At 37.8% G+C, this 20,328-nt stretch overlaps 1 protein-coding gene across 1 annotated transcript in view; it reads right to left on the bottom strand.

The window, feature by feature from the left end:
• Positions 1-20,036, bottom strand: part of CLVS2 (clavesin 2) — a 73,040-nt gene extending 53,004 nt beyond the window's left edge. The window contains exons 1-2 of the mRNA XM_039251520.1: positions 19,156-20,036; positions 7,882-8,056 (exon numbers count right to left, since the gene is read on the bottom strand). Of these exons, the coding sequence (XP_039107451.1) occupies positions 7,882-8,056; positions 19,156-19,544 (564 nt within the window). The 5' untranslated portion in view covers positions 19,545-20,036. The remainder of the gene's footprint in view (positions 1-7,881; positions 8,057-19,155) is intronic.
• Between the last annotated feature and the right edge of the window lie 292 nt (positions 20,037-20,328).

Below are 20,328 nucleotides of genomic sequence, written 5' to 3'. Positions count from 1 at the left end.
GACTTAGCTGCTAATCAAAAAATAAACAGCAATTTTAGTGCAAGAAAAAATAGTGACATATACATTTATACATAGGTACATGTATGTGCTGTGTGTATGCACAGAATTAACCTAGCCCATTATCAAAGGTTATGTAAACCTTAGCTTGCTTGCTGAACTAAATATTATATATAGCTTTCACATGCCTATTGTCAGCTTTTAAAAAGACTTCCAACGTCCTACTTCTGGGGACTAAACCTCTCAGCCAAACCACCACATTATCACACCATGAAAGAAAGCAACTTTAAGGGTTTCACTCATTTGTTATAGGTTAAGTAACAACTGAAAAGAAGCACACTTAGCCCAGACAGCTATGCATGTGATGAACAAAACGTCACTTTTTTTACACACTGCCCTTGTCACTGTTTCTCAATAAGTTTCTGCCTGTGCATACACAATGTGGAAACAAACTCTCCCACCTTCAGACTGTCTGAATGAATGCAGTTCATGAATCTGTGTTCATTTTTCAAAAGATGGGCATTATTTCAGCCCTCTCCCATCAATGTACCATAATGCTGCCTTAAGTTTACAAGGTAGCTTGAATGCAAGAGGTGTCTGCTGCTGTCCAAAGCACTACAAGCTTGCAACCTATTGGCAGGTTAACAACCATTGCAAAGAACACTGTTGCAAAGCACAGGGCCCTTTTGTTTTATTACAAATTCCTAATTAACTCAATATCTCACTGAGCTGCTTTTGGATATTCTCTCTTAACCATCCCCCTCCCTCCACACACACACAAAACATGCAATTTGGAAGCTGCCAGAAATTGCAGGTAGGATTCGGAGGACTGCACAAACTAATACTGGGCTGAAGTTAATGGGGCTCCTCACTGCTAGCCTTGGACAGTGATGTTCCAAGTCATTAGCATGTCTTCGGTTTTTGGCGAGCTCCCCTCGTAGGACTGTGCTTCCAAAGAGTCGGAGCCAGAATTTGTAGCAGCAGCACTTTCTGCCTTCCACATGAATGACCAGAGCTCTCAGAGCTAGCAGATTGGTGACTGTTCCTAACACTAGACCCTTTAGGCAGAAGAAAGGGCCAGCATTAAGTACTGTGAATGGATTACATATTCTTTATTCTTTCACAAGTCCTATTTATTAAGGGCTCTTAAAATATCTGGCACTGATTTAGGCATTTTGCAATGGCCCTTACATCTGAGTCTTAAGTAGCAACATCTGAGTCTTAAGTAGCAACTCAAAGAGCTATTCAGTTCCTTATTACAGCCAAACCCCCTGACAGCAAGCCACGCCTTGACTACATTATATACTTTTCAGCAGATGGAGTTTGGGGATTCCTGTGAAATTGTGAAACAAAAGCACTGAGACACAGCAGAACAGAGCTGAGAAGGAATAACAGATAGATATATCCAAAGAACAACAAACAACACAGGTAGGGTAAGGGTAAGTTTTTAAAAAATGACAAGAGATACTGGATTCATAAGAGTTTGATTTTTTCATTACTAAAGAGTTTTAAAAATAATAGTATTTTAGAAAAATAGAGCAACAATAACAAATAATATTAAAAAGGACATCGCTTCACTGTAAATTCAAACAATCTAAGCTGTGCCAGTTATCTCCAAACATGTCATGTTTTAATTGGCTTCCCAGGGCTACAAGTCACATCCACTTAATCTTGTATTGATTTTCTAAGACGTTTCCTGTTACTATGACTACCCCAATCAATTAACTTCTTATAAGTAGCAAGATAATTTTCTTTCTTGTTTCTTTCCAATAAAGTCTGAATAATTTATTTCCACAAAAATATCTGATGTTGCCTCTCATCCATCAAGGAACTACATTATGTTGGTAAAATTGTTTGGTGTCTTTTATTTATTTATTTATTTATTTATCTATCTATCTATCTATTTATTTTTGAAAGAGAGAGTGAGAGATTGCATACACACACACGAGCAGGGGTGGGGCAGAGAAAGAGGGGGGCAGAGGATCCAAAGCAAGTTTGGTGCAAACAACAAAGACCCCTATGCAGGGCTCAGCCTCACAGTGAGATAAAGACCTGAGCCAAAGTCAGACGCTAAACTGACTGAGCTACCCAGATGCCACTGATGGCATTTCATTTAAAGAAAAAAATTAACGACTCAGGCAACAACAGATTTTGGTGAGGATGCAGACAAAGAGAAAATTTTGCACTGCCAGTGGGAATGCAAACTGGTGCAGCCACTCTGGAAAACAGTATGGAGGTTCCTCAAAAAATTAAAAATAGGACTATCTTTTGACCCAGCAATTGCGCTACTGGGTGTTTATCCACAAGACACAAAAATGCTGATTTGAAGGAGCATATGCTCCCCAATGTTTATAGCAGCACTATCAACAATAGCCAAATTATGGAAAAAGCACAAATATCCTTAGACTGACAAATGCATAAAGAAGATGTGATATATATACACAATGGAATATTACTTGGTGATCAAAATGAATGAAATCTTGACATTTGCAATGACATGGATAGAACTGAAGGATATTATACTAAGTGAAATAAGTCAGTCAGAGAAAGACAAATACCATATGATTTCACTTATATGGGAATTTGAGAAACAAAACAGATAAACATAGGGGAAGGAAAGCAAAAATAGATAAAAACAAAGATGGAGACAAATATGAGAAACTCCTAAATACAGAGTACAAACTCAGGGTTGCTGGCAGAGTGTTGGGATGGACTAAATGGGTGATGGATATTAAAGAAGGTACTTGTTGGAATGAGCACTGGGTGTTAATGTAAGTGATGAATCACTAAATTCCGCTCCTGAAACCAATCCTACACTATATGTTAACTAGCTTGGATTTAAATAAAATTTAATTTTTTTTTTAATTGAAAAGTATTCACAGGTTCTCCACAGAGAAAGCATACAGAATTGTCTTGGACCAAGAAGATCATTAGTGACTTATCAATCTGTGGTTGTGTTGATAAAAGTTCTTTTTGACTATGAGAAAAGTGCCTTTCACTTGGCCTTCATCACAGGGAACTGAGAGGCTGGCAATCACTCAAAGAGGATGCTCACTGTGAAGATGAAAGTGGTTCTGCCACGAGGAGTCAAAGAAAGCGCAAGGCCACAGGCCAGCCATTTATGACGTCATTAGTTAGAATTGTACTGTCTATCCCAAAAAACAAATTTCACTTGTATATTGTGAGGATTTGGGCATGGGGGAAGGAAGTTACTCTAATCTGAGCCTACCCACTTTTTCTGAAGCACACTCCTGCAAACAATACAAACAAGATTCAAGAAAGACATTGGTCTTTGGAGTCAGACAACCTGGACTCAAGCCTTCACGTCAGTTGAGAAAATTTGGTTAAGTCTCTGAAACTCCTTGAAATTTCATTTCCTGTCTTATAAAATGAGATCAATATAGTTACCTCTGTGGTAGTATGGATGTTCCCTAAAAATTTTTTATGTTTATTTTATTTTTGAGAGAGAGACAGACAGAGAACAAGAAGGGGAGGGCTAGAGAGAGAGGGAGACACAGAATCTGAAGCAGGCTCCAGTCTCTGAGCTGTCAGCAAAAGTTCTGTCGTGGGGCTCGAACCCACGAACTGTGAGATCATGACTTGAGCCAAAGTTGGCACTCTACCAACTGAGCCACCCAGGTGCCCAGTATGTAGGTTCTCTAAATTGAATGTCTCTATCCTTCTATTGAAGTCCATTCTTGTACTCCAGATATCTTTCCAAAGCAGAGGCGTGACCAGGTCACTTTTCTGTCCCAAACTTCCCCAAGTCTGGAGAAACATAGGCCAAACCACATAGGGTGCCATCTTTCATCCCACTAAAACAGTTCTCAGCCAGCCTTTCTTGGTTCATCTCTGATCATTTGCCTCAATTCACTTCTTGGTCTAGCTTTCAACCCCTTACAGCTATGTATTTGTTCAAAACGCCTCGCCAAAGCTTTCCTGTCTGACAGGTTTTTCCTGTCCTTGTCCACTTAGCAAACTCTTGCTCATACCCCCAGGCCAAGGATATCCCCACAATCACTATCCTTCCCACTGTGCCTGGAGTTTCTCCCCCCCAAAAATAAAAATTAATTTTCTCCAGGTGAAACAATCTCATTTTTCATTTGGCTTCCATCATGAACAAATATTATATTTGGCACCAAACATGAAGACATCTAGATGTTACTTAACCACATAGTGAAGGGATTTAAAAAATGCAATCTGTGTATTGACAACCTGAGCACTAAAAGCAAAATATGATGGTTACTCAGATTTCCAAAGTCAATCAACTTTAAGTCTTCACAGTCTAAGTAGTCACTGAATTGTGAGAAAAGCAGCACACATGCAGAAAAATATGCCACCTGACAAATGAGCTTATCCACATCAATGACTTTAAGCATTGCTATCACCTGCTAAGCAAAAGATGTATCATTTCTAACTTAATACTCTAAAATTGGTATAAGTGAATGGATTGAGATTTAAACAAGGTAAGTAATTTGCCCAAGTATTTAATATGCAGCAGTGTTGTCATCCAAAGCTGGGTCTATCTGCCTCTAAAGCCCATTTTATTTCCACCCCTCTGCATTATCTCTCTATTGACCTTGCACTTTGATCATAGGTGGATCTTAAAAGCAATGGTCTATGTGTCTTTCTCCCAGGTGTCAGGTGCTATCTCTAGCCAGATCACTCAAAATCCTCTTTTGCCTGAGAGAAGGGGGGTTGGTGTGTGTGTGCATTTAGAAATGTTATACAATCACCTGCAGAGGAAAAGAGATGAGGCCTCTCCAAAACACAATTACATCATCCTATTAATAATATACATAATTAAAGTAAGTTTTCTTCCTGGCACTAGACTTATTGTTAGCCTTTCTTATTTTTGGTTCATGTACCTGGAATATCTGTTGCGTTTGCCTAAATAAAAGTAACATATTATAGCAAGATTAGAGCATGATATAAATTATCATTGAATTATTAAAAATATCCTATCTCTTCATTTCCCTGACTAGGTTCATTGGAAGGGGTTTACTATTGTGGTAGCATTGGTAGTCTTGGTGATGGTAGTAGTTGTGTTTAGCAACCCAAAATTGTATATATATATATCTTATATATATATATATATATCTTATATATATATATATATATATCTTACTTCAAACATTTTTTGGCCTTACATTAATCTCAAAAAAAAGTTTAAATTGCTGCTTGGCATAAAACATGTGTCAATATGCAATAATATGTCACACATAGTATATGCAAAGTAAAACATAGTCATGATTACAAAAGTCATAAAATGTTGCTTCAGGAGAAGACTGAAATGCCCCATGCCCCAATGAGTGGAACATTTTTAGCACATCTTATATTCTTATTCAGAATTACTATTGTTTTTAGATCTAGATATAGAAGTAGTTATAGATACAGATAGAGACAGAGATACAGAGCATTTAAAAAAATCAATCTGAACTTGAGAAAAACCTAGTTTAAAAATAGTAACATGTCAAATTTATTCCCAGAAAGAGTTCCTTTAAGTGGCTTCGCAGTTAGCAATCAGGGGAAATCAACCCTCTTACTCAGTCTGGGCCCTGGGAGTAAGGTTAAGGCACTGAAACATTTATGGGGAATAGAAACAAGGCAGGTCCCTAAATCAGCCAGCACACGGGCTCCTTCTCTCTCCAGCGCAAACACAGAGATTTACATTGGCAGTAGCTCCTGTTGTGCTGACACTTAGCACTTAAAGAAATTCTGATAGTAACCATGCTTACAGGGAAGCTCCCAAACATGTCCAAGTTGTCAGTTTTCTCTCCTAGAATGACTTACAATGTTACTATTAAATGACTTCCAAAAGCATGTGAGTTGGCAAATAAAACAAGATCCCGAGTCTATCCTTGAAATGCTTTTTTATTTTCAATTTCTTACAAATAATATGAATTCTCCAGTCCCTCATGTAGCTGAAGGCCTAGCCTATCCCTCGTGCAAAAAGAAGATGTCAGGTTCGGGGCACCGGCGTGGCTCAGTCAGTTGAACGTGAGGCTTTGGCTCAGATCATGAGCTCACAGTTCGTGAGCTTAAGCCTCACATTGGGCTCGCTGCTGTCAGCATAGAACCCCCTTCAGATCCTCTGTCCCCCGTCTCTCTTGCCCTCCCCTGCTTGTGCCCTCTCAAAAATAAATAAAACACTTTTTTAAAGTGAAAAAAAAGAAGACGGCAGGTTAAAAATATTATAAAAGGCTAGATTACCATTATGTGTTAAGTAACATGGTTGTGGAAACCAATTTTCTTTACAAAGTGAAGGACACTTTATTTATTTATTTTTTAATGTTTATTTTTGAGAGAGAGCAAGTGGGGGAGGGGTAGAGAGAGGGAGAGAGAGAATCCCAGGCAGGCTCCTCGAGGTCAGTGCAGAGCCCAACGTGGGCCTTCAGCTCACTAACCGAGAGATCATGACCTGAGCTGAGATCGAGAGTCGGATGCCTATCCGACTGGGTCAACCAGGCGCCCTAGAAAGTGAAGGACACTTTACACACTGCTGATAATAGGGCAGAATTAGGACTGATTCTACATGATATACACATTTTCAAACATGCTTATCCTATGTCCTCTCCCAACATCAATTAACTGTCTCTATGGAGTTTTTTAAAATGTGTTGTGGAAGCTAAGACTGGAGAAAGGCTGACCCACCAAGAGCAAGTCAGGAAACCTGCATCAGAAAAAACCTATATAGAGAAAGAGGATTAGTGTGTCTTATTCACTTCAGAGGCAACATCCAAACTGTGAATTTGATTTGGTAAAGGTGTCCTGCTGCCTGGAGAAGAGGACCATTTTTAGTGAGTGGTCAGCTGTCAGTTTAGGTGCCTACAGACACAGTCAGAGATTACTGTGGAGCAGAGGTCTGCGTGACTTTGGTTATTCAACATAAAAAAATAAAGTCTAACCTTGCAGCCTAATGAATGATAAAGATATAATTAGTTATTTTAAAGCAAGCATTTTCAGTGGTAAAAGTTACAAAAATTTACTGTTGACTTAAAAACTTCTAAAATGCATGTTGAATACACAGAAAGTAAACAGTAAATAATATCACTGAAGAGTTACTTTGCAAATGCTTTTTAAGAATTTAAAATTTATCTCATAACTATTGTATACAAAGTGCCATAATGCAAACTACCGAGAGCAGAAGCAGGACATCCTAAAGGTTAAAAAGAAATTCTCAATAGTAGGTTTCTGACAGGGCATGAATTAATAATTGATTTTCCATTTTATAATTCCTAACTAGGTAAGTGTCATTCCCTGGAAGAAGCACCATTCCTATAAATTCTATGTGACAGCCTTTCCACCAAAAACGACAACAACAGCAACAACAACAACAACAAGAGCAACAAGAAAAACCCCAATTAAGTCTAGAAAAGGAATTCAAAACAGCGATTCCAAATCTTAGATACCAAAATACGTATTGACTGATTGCCTTCCTAACAGTTTTTTGGTCAACATGAAGATATTAAGAATCATATTCCCAATTCACCAGGTTAAACGGAGTAATAAAGCAATATTTACCTAATTAATACACACAGAAAAAAACAAATCAAGCAAGCTAAATAGCTAATAATTAAAATCTTAACATGTGCTCTTTGTTCTACTTCTCAATATAAAAATCTCAGGTCAGCACCTACATTTATATGTAGACACAGTAAGGTTTGTGCTCCATATTACAAACTCCATCTATGAAAACACTCACATCTTTCAACTTTACCTCTATAATCCTTTGTCCAGTTATGGTTTTAGTGTTTGTGCTTAAAAACTATTTTAAAAACATGTATTTATTATTCTTTAAGTAAGGCATTTTGTCATTCTAACACATCAGATAAGAGAAATCAAACTTGAAAGCCTGAGAAATGGTAATTTATAAATCTTTACCTGAAGGCCTTCAATAGCCAGTCGCAGCATGCTTGGTGTAAGTTTGGAGGCTTGTTTGAAGGTGAAGTTACTCCAGTCTATGATCAAAACAAATCCATTCACCTGAAGCTCAGGATCTTCAATCATGGCTTCTAAGGAAAGTAAGATGGCACGCAAAATATCCACCAGTGTATACCTATGGGCAACAGAAATTACTGCATTTAACCTGACAATCACTTTCACCAAAACTATAGAAAGTGTTCAGCACACTGTAAATTTCCTTTAAGATACCTCAGGAGTCTTAAGTTCATTTTATTTAAAAATCTTCTCCTAAGAGGAAATTTATTTTTTGCACTCAGGAGATATATTAGAATTTAACATGCATTCTACCAAAACAAACTAAAATGTTTTTGAAAATATACTTGGTTTCATATTTTACAACCATTTACCTCCAGGTCTTCCTATGATTTTTACAATCTCATTTCGACTATCCTGAAAACTAGGCATGGTACTTTTTTAAGCAGCTCAAGAACACTCTCAGTAATTCTAACACTTCATACCTTCATATTTCAAAAATTTTTAAATGAGATTTGAAGGAATTTCACCAATAAACAAGAACACTAGGGTTAAAGAGCTATGGCTAAAAATGTCAGCAGATTTTAACTACTTGTATTGAGTTTATATCATGAAGATGCAAGAAAAGAAAGAAGGTGATTGAATCTTGATCTTTTTCAACCTTGCATTTAGCACAGTGCCTGGCACATTGTAGGAACCCAATAAGTGCTCTTTATGTTGCTGTAAAATGGGAGTAGACTAGAGTACCAGAACACTAAATGTGGAGTAAGACACAGCCTCAGTGAAAGCAGCAGAAAGAAGAGAAGAACAAGCAAAATTTGAGAAGTATGTTAGAGGTGAACTTGTTAAAAATGGATGCTTGATTAGATGCTGAGACTCAGATTAAAACAAGAGTAATTGATGACACACACAAAGATTTTCTAGCCTCAGAGCCTGAGTAAATGGTAAAATCTTTAATCAAAATCAATAATGCAAGAAGAGGATACAGTTGGGGAGAGTTGGAAATGTGGAGTTTGGAATAAAACCTTTTGTAGCTGAGAACTATGTATTATACCCTGAAAGATAGATCAAGTAAATATCTGAAAAAGTAGATCCTAAACTCAGGAGAAAGCTCAAGGGTGGAAAATTCCAGAGTGAAAAACATACAGATCCTAAGTTCAAGTAAGTGAAAAGGTAATGTAATCATAACTGAAAAGAAAATGAGATAATTATTCAAGAAGGGAATCCCAGCATTTTAAGAAGAATCACTAAATTTATGAAAATGTTAACAATTTCAATTTTTGAGCAGCCTGCATTTTAAGTTTTTTCCCCTCATATATTCAGGTGGAGATGTCTAGGAAAAGCTAGAGAAAGAAATCTTGGCCTCAGGAAACAAGTGAGATGGGAAGGGTTGCTGGATTAGGTGAGTGGAAGTAATGGGCTCACCAGGAAGATAGTATGAGATAGTGAGTACATATGAGGGAGTAGTTCTATTTTTACTTCTAAAAACATTTGGAGATGAATGGGGAAAGCATAGTAGTTCAGAAAGAACTTCAGGCAATTTTTCACTTGCTTTGGGCCTCATTTCCTCATCTATAAAATCACTAGTTTGGAATGGAATCCCTTTGGGATCCCAGCATTAATCAAGCAGGCTGTCAGAAGACTTCAAGATGGAATCCCTTCCCTGTCCCTCATTAGCTGTGTGGTCCAGGACATGTCATTGATCTATAATCCTGAGGCTTAGTTCGCTAATATTAAAAAAATGGAAGTACCTATTATTATCTTACTATATCTCACAGGCACGGGTCGGGTAGGGAGAAGGGGGAAGGGAGGAAAGTCAAAGACATGATTCAAGTGAAAGCACTTCCACGTGCTAGGTGTACAGATAGTCCTCAGTAAATGTTGGTTGGAATACAACAGAGCGTGCTTTTTATTGTAATGGTAACCATAAACATAGTGTACTGGGCAGGATATAATCAGAACTGAAGGCTGTTTGTACTTAAAAATTATTGATGATCTTTAGATAGCTTACTATTCTTGTAAAAGACAAGGATCAAAAAATTATTTTTAAATCTTTGGAAAGTACACAGGCTTTTTATAAGCCTAAGGATATGGCATCTTATGTATTCCTGAATACACAAGATAATAAAACTTTCTACAGAGCTCTGTTACCTATTTGTCTTTAAATCTATGAAATATGTATGGCTGAATACCTTCATTTTTCATGCCATGGCCTATCTCCTTTATAAACATAATGGCCTAACTCAGTGTTATGACAAAAAGTCTATAAACTACAAAGACTGGAAAGATGGAAGAAGAAGATTATATTTCTGGTTTAGAATTAGAGCCCCGTTTAAAATATATATTCATTTTACTTCCTAAAATTCATAATAATATGGTAAAATATTTTTAATTAGAAAAGCCCAATTTAGAATCTATCCCCGTTATGATCATTCTTATGTTACCTATAAGAATACCAAATAGCATTAGTACCAAAATAGCATTAAGTAACACTTGAATCTGAAATCAGCTTGGGAAGGATGATGTATTATTTACAGTAAGAATAAACCAGTAAGGCACCACTACAGGCAAAATTGAAGAGGCATTATATCAAATAACACACTTTGAGTTTGATTTTCCAAAACTGAGGTCAAATCAAGAGAAAAGTTCATACACATATTGGTATTCCAAAGGAAATAAAACAAGGCAATTCCTATTATCAGCAATGAAGAAATGGCATGTTTGCAAAGTTTTCGAAGTAAATTTCACCAAGTTTTTAAATTTAATATCATGCTTCCAAAAGAGAATCAAAATTTATTTATCTAAATCATTATATGTCTTAGTCAAAGAAAAGAAACATTAAAACATCTTAGCTAACTGTATTCAAAGGGCAGGTCAAAACCACTCTTAACACTCCAGTCCTCTGTTGTCAAACATGTCACATTACTACCATTAGCAGCTCAGCAGGCTATTCATAAGCAGAACCTTATTACATGAGTTCTTGCCAAAGTCTGTAAAATATCTTCTAAAGAAATGGAGGATTTTATATCTTCAGGAATCCTACCTTCATCCTTCTCTTTGAGATTATGTTTAACTGTAGTACTCTACAAATCCGAGGTCACTACAGTATGTTCACGTATGAGGTTTACATCCCAAAGGTAGGAGCTCCACCATTGCTCTTCTTCTCTCGTATGTTGGAAGAAAGCCATAAATAACAAACTAGCACATTAATGCAGCTCGTGACTCTGGACTGTGCTTTCTAAAACAGCATTAAGTAAAGCCTGAATCTGAAATCAACTTGGAGAGGATGATGCAAAGCATGTAGTAAGAAGAAATAATAACAGCAGGAAGGGATTTTACAGCTGGGACGCCAGGCTATGTAGAATTGCTTTTGAAAGACAGCAGAGCTGCTCTAATATGTAAAAACTGCATGGAGAAGACTGACACCTGTATCTCCTATTTACTACCTGTACAATCAAGAGCAAGAAAGCATGTTCTCCTGCCTCAGGCCATGTAAGGATTTGGGGGCTGACTGCCCTGTGCTCTCCTGGGGCATCCTCTACAACTTACAATCAGCACAAAATGCAAACTAAATCACAAACAGGTCATTACCTTCCTACTTCCCAACCTTTTCTTACGGCCTGACAAGGAAAAACTGGCATCTTGGCATCACATTGAACAGCATAACAGAAAGCAATTTCCCTTTGTCGCTAAATCAATCAGCCATTATTAAATTCTTCATTAAAGCTGCCCACTTCCCTCATTTTTCATTAAGCCATGTTTCTAATGTCTGAAGCACTTCCTATTAGAAAGGTGCTAAGGGGAAAGACAGAGGCGAAGAATTGCCTATATTAACCCCTCTGGGTGTCATCAGTCCTACAGCGGATGAACCTATCTAGGTGTTTTATATTACTCAGTGGCAGGAATAATAATACCTCTATCTGCGTAATCATTAAGATTTCCAAGGCAATTTCAAATGCATTATCTTAATCTCAAAATAAGCCCAAAGTCTCTATGCGGGCTTTGTTCCTGTTATTTTGGAGATGAGGACACAGGGTCTTAGGGAATTTGAACAGTTTGCCCACAATCACCTTGTGAGTAAAGCAGGGAGCCTAGATGAGAGGCCAGGTCTTTCTGACACCTCAGTTCTCTCCACTCCCCATGGCACCCCATACCTAGAACACAGTCTAATGAATAACTGTTCTGCTTTTTCAGGTCTTGGCAGTGTGTATGTCAGAAGACAGATGAGGAAGTGAATACCAACATGGCACCATGCCAGGCTCCAGGGCATGCTCCAGCCTGGCCCCAGCAGTGGGCTTTGGTGAAAGAAAGGCAAGAATACATTCATAAGAGTCTGAATAGGAAGAGGAGATGTCGACAAACCCTAGAGAAAATATGAACTCTGAAATATTCATCTGTCTGGCTTGTGTCACAGAACACAGAAGATTAGCTGTCTGAGCCTTGCTTTAGTTTTACTGCTGTGGGAATGTAGGTGAGTGAGAACAAGTGAATCACTGAAAATGAAACATCTACAGGAATAATGTCTTTCTTTGGGGGGAAAAAGTTTAAAAGATGTGCACCTACTGCCACCATAATAAAGTAAAGCAAAACAAAATAGAATTGTGCTGGAAAAAATGCAAACATCAAAAAGGCAACTCTTCAGGGTAGAATACTGTAAGCAAATGTCTGCTAAGTCTTTGTGTTCAGAATATTTATTCTAGCAACTTAACTTTCTAATTGTCTATTCTGGTGTTCAATCAAGATTTCTGTAAATGACAGATGGAATTATTCCCCGAGAGTTATGTTTTTCCCTAGACTTACGTCGATAGCTGTCTCTACACACACAAAAACAGTTTGACCAATTCACCTACTAGTTGTCCGATCATGGGTGAAATACTTAACTGCCCAGTGCCTCAGTTTCCGCATCTGCAAAATGTGGATATTAATAATATGATAATAATTATTAATAAATATAATAATATAATAAAATGTGGATATTAATAATCCTACCGGCCTTGTAGGATTGTGATAAAGATTTACTATGTTAATGTTTGTAAAGGACTTAGAAAAGTGCCTGGGACATCACACATGCTATAAAAGTGTTTTAAATCAATGAATAAATGAAGTAATTAACTAAAGCATTAAAATGAAACAATGAAAGGTTGACTTCAGTTAATAGAGAAGGCAACATTCTCTCTGCACAACACTGAGTAGTCCACGGCTGCCCCTTTGCCCTGAACTTCAAGCACAAGCAAGTAGTGCCCTCATTAATCACTGACAGCCTCTCTAGTAGTTATTTCATGTTTCATGATTTTTCCTCCCAGAGGTCATATGTCCCTTGATGGTACAAAGAATGTGTCACATGTCTTTATTTGCCCCTATTACCTACTAAATTTCTCTGTATGTAACAAATGCTCAACTCAGGTGTACTTCATTATTTATTTATTTATTTAAAATGTCTATTTTTGAGAGAGAGAGGGAAAGGTAGAGTGTGAGCAGGGGAGGGGCAGAGGGAGAAAGTGACAGAGGATCTGAAGCTTGATGTGGGGCTCAAACTCACGAATCGTGAGATCAGGACCTGAGCCGGTCAGTGGCTCAGCTGCCTGAGTCACTTTTCATTTTTAATGATTTGAATGGAGTACTGTTTGCTCAGTTTTTTGATGTTACAAGGACCTGACATACAGGGACATCCTTTCCTTCATTTCAGTAGTGCTGTTGATTATGTTAGTAAAATATATGTACTTGCCCTCAGTCATGTAAAAGAGCTCAGCGTTTCCAAGAATGAAAGAGATGTATTCATTGACTAAGGATAACAGTAATTTACTAACTATTGGCTTATGTTTTAAAATATCCATAAACAGTACTTTAGAGGCATCCTGTCAGAGCAGTGTAGGAAACCTCAAATCCTTTGCTTCTCTTCAACTTTGTTTAAAGTTGGATATCTAAAATATGAAAATAGCCTGGTTCAAGCCAGACCCAATAAACATCCTACTTGAAGGTTGGCACTCTTGGTCTTTGCTGTTATTTCAAGATTATTTCACTAATTACTGTATAATTGCCCCAGTTTCTAGAGGCCGTCCTATTTTTTTCCAGAGATTAGTTCCAATATTCCCCCAACATTTCTCAGGACAATTTTTTCTCTTTCCCACTTTCCATAGTATGAACCAAGGGCATAGTCTGGAATAAGCTGCAGTTTCCAGAATCTTTGTTAAGACAGCCTCCTTATAAGGAAGCAGTACAGATTTTCTGCTAGTACAGAAATGTCATGGAATCCACACATGTCTTTCCAGTTTTGACTGAACCCCTAAATCCACCCATAATATAACACAATGATTTCTCCAGGGTTTGAAAGGTCAGGATTCCCGGCCTTGACACAATACATAACACTGTAAAACAAAGTTGAAGCATAAATAAATATAAACTTTAATAAACTGAGTCTTCAAAAACCAGGCTTCAAGATTAAGCCTATTTTCTTTTGTTTGGTTTTTTGCTTTTAAGATTACCGAGTATGAGTGTTTCTCCCTAATTATCTAGTTAACTGCGCTTGACTATTCCTAGTAATTTTTACTTCATTTTGTTTTATTTTATTTTATAGTACACTTCTAGAGAAGACTAAAACTTCAGGGTGGGATTAAAACAATCTTTATAATCTATGGCTATCTTAAAATTTTAACCTATTGTCAACCTAATCTTCTTTCAATTTGGAGACTGACCACATTATTTTAATAAATGGGAGCAGAATCGTAATTCAATATGAACTTGCCAACATTATATTTTCTTTTTTGTGAAAATGCCACACAATAAGAACAAACTGGAAATGAAATGTTTTTTAGGCAAATTGCAGGATAAGTGAGAGAATCATTGCATGATGTTTGATCTGCTGGTCTTCTAGCCCTTCCAGAGCTTCAATACTGTAAATGATAACCAATGTTTATCATGACAAGCCAAACATAGTGCAAGATGGTCAGTGCTTCTGAATTGCCACTATATTAGGAATCATTTTAGCTTAGCTGTATTTAATTGTTTTCTAATGGTTATTAACCAGATTCCAGATAAATGCTTGTTCGTTATACAAAAGTATAGAGAACTACTTTTAATTCTAATGAGGTAAAATACTACTTGCATGCTAACTGACAACCTACAGGCCAACTATCAAATGCATGTCATCAGTATGTTTCAGGTGACATAATTTACTCATGAATATTTGCAAGAACTATGGCCCAGTGAATTTCAACGTCTCAGATACCTGTTCCTCTGCTCTAGGGTCTAAACTGTGATCTACTTTCATTCCAAACTTCCTTTTCTTAAAGTAGGATGATCCCTTCTAGCTTCATGTTACATTATCCCCACGCTCTGATGGTGCAATCAAATAGACAGTTTGAAAGTATCTGCTGAGTCCTAAGCAGGGCACTATCATTCAGGAAAGAAATACAGCCCGTGATGTGTGGAAGACTACTGCATCCTAGAGATGTGGTGTAACAGTTCAGTTGTTTTTAATTTTGTGGAATTTACTTTTGTTTTTAGAAATTATGTTAGACAAACTGAAAGAAATGAGGTAAAATTCTATGAATCTTTACCAAGGTAAAGCCTACCCAGTAAGTGTAATAAATCATCTGAGCCCGTTCTATCCTTTTGAGAAAAACCACAAACCACATTGAAAGTAATTTTGACATTTCAGTATTTTAATTATTTTTTATATATATTAGTAGGTTGTAATGCTGTAAACACTATTATTTTACCTTAGTCTTCCTGAAGATTTCATGTCTCTTATAAAAGCTTTAAAAATGGTCTAATTCTTTGCAATAACATGAAACTGACCTGCACTACGTTGCTGTGGAAAGAGACACTATTTTATTTATAGTCACCAGCTCACTCACGTTTACTGTTGCTAGTCTCCCGAAGAGCACAGAAAACTGTCCTACAAATTTAACATAGGAGAAAGTATATATCAGATACTTCCTACTTAGAATTCTTTCTTTTTAATGCATAACTCACTTCAACAACAAATATCGATTTGCATTAAGTCTAGTCCACCTGCTATTATAAATATAATAATAACATAAGACTTCATCTTTTTTGTTATACAGATGAGTTTTTCAAAGATCTTTACAAAATTTTTCAAAATTTGTTTAAAAAAATCTTGCTTTTCCCTTTGGGAGGTTGGAAATAACCTGTTTTCCAAATAAAGGGGATACCTTCTACTTCATTTCTGGAATTTCCCTGTGTAATCCTGGACATTCCCACTTATTGTTTCTTTAAAACAATGCTATTTTATTTTCTTTAAAACAATGCTACTTTTAAAAAAGTTGTTGAAAGCCAGGCAATTCACTGAACAACACAAGGAAGGTGGTCAGAATTATGATCAGATGTGCAGTCTTCACAAGAGACCCAGGTTGTTTGCTGTGGCAGAGGATGAGAGCAGGATCCGACTCACAGAACAGGGAAGGCATGGGAACCAAGAGAATTTGGCAGGTGGCCTATCCACCTAACAGAACAGCAGTAAGGTAAACGTCGAGGGAAGGTGACACAGACTTCTGTAGAAGCCAAGTCAGAGAAAAAAATGAGGCTGCAGAGTGTGGGAAGGAAAAGGATTCAGACCAAAGATAGGAAAAGGGCTGGTGAGACCCTGATACTGCCAAGAAAGGTGCTTCCAGAAACTGTCCGACGGTCTTCAGGGCAGTTCTTAGACACATATCTCGGTGATAAAAGTTTACAGAGAATGTCAAGAGGATAGAACTGATTATCCACTAGTCCTTGTTATTGGATATATGTAGATCTGAGATAGGGGGCAGGTAGGAAGAAGGAGGGAATGATTTTTTTAAGAATATAGGAGGAATTTTAAACAAGCTCTAAATAACTTGTATACCTTCTGTTCTTGACATATTATAACTTCTTGATTATATCTGTTCATTTCCAACCATAGAAACAGAATTCACAAACTTTAGTCTATGGGTCCTGATAGAGTATTTTTTATAGGAAATAGCTTCTCATTTTTAATTTCATATATATATGATTTTAATGTTTAAGATTTTGTATAGATTTGATAAAAATAATTTTATATAGTAATTAATAAATCATCTTCCGTTGTAGATTTCCAAGGAGATAGATTCTGATTACTAGTAACCTATCTTTTCTATGAAAGAAAGAAAATGAAAACATATTCTTTAAATCTGGAATATTCAACTTCTCATATACAGGAGATCTATAAGTGACTTTCATCTTAATTAGATTTGTAAGTCATGTGAATATTAGTTCACTTATAAAAATAAATGAATAAAGGTCTGGTGTATATGCATGTTTCACTAAATGCAATCTGCGTCTCTAATGACATCTTTAACAGACTTTGAGATATATTTAAATATAAAATTTCCTCAGCTCCCATTTTATTGTAGCTCACAATAAACAAAATGCCACTGTGAAATAGGTTCTTTCTTGAATAGGGTTTTTTTTTTTTTTTTCAGTTTTCACATACACAATAATTGGTTTGCATATCCCTATAATGTCCATCTCAGATGGGAAACAAAAACTTCTTAAAGAGAAATTGTGGTCAAAGAGTGACATTTCATGGTCCTTTAAACTTTGCTACCTGATAAAAAGTAGAGTGAGATCTTTATAAATAACCAAAATAAGAAACAGAACTCTATTCCCCCTCAACAGCTAACTCTATAAGTTTCTTAGCTTTATGATTCTTCAGGTAGTAATTTGTCTATATATTTATCTAAAAGAAATCAGACTAGTTCTCAACTTAGAATTCCCGGGAATAGGTGACTATACAAAGAGTAAAAAACCTGTTAGGGGCATCTGGGTGCTTCACTTGGTTAAGGGTGGCTCACTCAGTTAGGCATCTGACTTCAGCTCAGGTCACGATCTCATGATTTGTGAGTTCGAGCCTTGTATCTGTCTCTCTGCTATCAGCCCAGAGCCCACTTCGAAGCCTCTGTGTCCCTCTCTCTCTGTCCCTCCCTTGCTCTCTCTCTCAAAAATAAATAAAAATATTTTTAAAAATAAAAAAAGTAAGACCCTGTTAAAAAGATTAGCTCACATTCTAAGGTTCCAATACCCTGAGAAGCCTACGTAGAAAGCTGGAAGATCAATAAACTTTCTCGGTAATTGTAAAAGTCTTTTACAATTGTTCCAGAGATGTTTTCAACTAACTAGATGCATCAAAAGTCACCATTCACAGAACTAAAAATACACCAATGTTATAACAACCAGCTTCTTATGATTCATAGTTCTGGTAACATTTTTAAGTCCCATGAAATATATTTAGCTTTGAACTTAATTGAAACTACCTTACACAAGAGCCTTTCATAATTTTTTTATATCTTTCCATCTGAGAAAATAATTTTGACTGAGCGTAGAAGAGTCCCTCTCTGCCTCTTTCTATTACAATGTAGATGAAATAAGAATTTTATTTCCCTTCCATTAAAAAGCAATAGAACTCAAAAAGTCTGCGAACTGACATACCTGAATATTTTCTACTCCCTTACAAAAGATGAGAAATCACATTAGACAGGAAACACATTCTTTAGATTAGTGGCAGGTGTAGAACACACATACCAGTCAGCCTTTATTTTCAGTGTCAGCAGGCATGCTCAGCGACAGAGGGTACAACTCTTCCTTTTCATTGAAGTGACATGCATCGTATTATTCCTTCATCTACACATCACCAAGCAGAAAAGTTCCCAAGCCACAAAACTACTTGGTCTTGGTTGAACACCAGGCTATTCTTTAAAAATAAAACTTTAGTACTAAGAAGAGAGATGATGGTGATGGTGATGATGATGATGATGGTGGTGGTGATGACCGTGATGATGATGATGATGATAAATCTAGTTTAAGAATTTCTTTAGGAGCAAGGAGGAAAAGCGGTCTCCACTCTCAGACTCATTTTTCCATGAAGCAGTAAACTTATTCAAGAGGTGAAAAATTTAGTAGCTGTATTTAGAAGGTGAATGATTCACATTGCAGCACCATAACATGGTTCTGGAAAGCACTTAGAGCTGCAGTAGCAACTAAGTGCTCATGAAGCAAGAGTTTCAAAGGTAAAAATAAAAGCCTTTCTTCCACTGCAAGGATGCCCACCAAAACCTCATGTTGTAGTTCCAGTCTCTCTTCCCCTCCCCCTGAGCGAAATAAACAAAAACACTAAAGCTGTAAAACTATGACACTATTCAGGGTAAAATCTGGAAAATGGGAGAGTAAAAGAATCCCTAGTACACGTTTGAATTTAGGATTTACCTGCTCTGATCCCAGTTGGCTGCAAAAAGGACTAGAATCTTCCTGCCATAGTGGTCCAGATTGGCCAGGCCCCCAGGGAAGCCATCTTTCAGTGCTTGCTTGATTCCAGGGTCAGTGGCCTTGAAGCTTTTGAACATGTCCAGGTTCTGCTGCCGGTACTCAAAGTACTGGGCCAGGAGGCGGAAGGCCTCGAAGTGATGAAACTTCCTGGCCCGCAAGAAGCGTAAGATGAAGGCGTCATCTGTGCGCAGAAAGCCAATGTCCGGCCTGGTGATGACCATATCCCTCACCTCCTGGATGTCCTGGTGCAGGGTGTCTGGGTTCTCGTTCAGCTCCAGGCGAGCTTTCTCCAGGGTCTCAGGAGAGAGACCAGCTTGTAAATGAGTCATCGTCCTGCTTGTTCCCGAACCTTCCCTTCTTCCTGCTGGCTGTCCCACAACAGACCTGGCCCTTGCCACCACCACGCTCTGGCCTCCAGGCCTCGCTGCTGCTGCCTGCTTCCTCTTCTGTACAGGAAATTATTTGTCTTGGTGTCCAGACCAGTACCCTGTTGCTCGTGCTTCGCGGCAGCTTTTTTGTGGGAGTAGGAACTTCTTTTCCCACCCCCTACAAACAACACCTCACTTGGGTTCCCTCTTCCCTTTCCTGTGAAGAGCCGTGGACCCCTGGTGGGCCCCACACTCCTTGTCCTTCCTCAGCCCTAACAAAACACCCCGAAGCCCACCCAGCACGGTGGCCACTGATCTTGGGGCTGTCCTCTTCTCTCCCAGGATGTACCACAAACAGCCCCCACGCGCATCTCAGCCCCAGCTCCGTGATGCTTCTGCGGCCCCTACTGAAGGCTGCGCCTGCCAGGGATAACGATGGGAATTCTGATTAATAACAAGGTGGCTCTTCAGCGCTGAGCTCCAGGGCGGGGAGAGAGCGTCTTTGCCAGAAAGAAAAAAGAGAGAAGGGGGGGGAGGGGGAAAGGAGCTTATTTTTCCTTATGCTTATTGAAAGAGGTTATTTTTAAAAGATATTTGTGGGATTTTGTTTAAAATGATTATGATCCAATTAGGTGGAGACTCTGCAGATAGCGCACCTTGCCTCCTCCCTTCCTAGATACGCCGTGATCTCAGAAGGCACCAGAAGGGTTCTGGTGGCGTTGGCTCCCCCCAGCCCCACCCGCAA

This window comes from Hyaena hyaena, unplaced genomic scaffold, assembly GCF_003009895.1.
Source record: "Hyaena hyaena isolate Hyena2069 unplaced genomic scaffold, ASM300989v1 scaffold_393, whole genome shotgun sequence".
In the NCBI taxonomy this organism is placed as follows: Eukaryota; Metazoa; Chordata; class Mammalia; order Carnivora; family Hyaenidae; genus Hyaena; species Hyaena hyaena.
The sequence above is the reverse complement of the archived record's forward strand: the minus strand, read 5'-3'. Positions and strand labels throughout refer to the sequence as shown.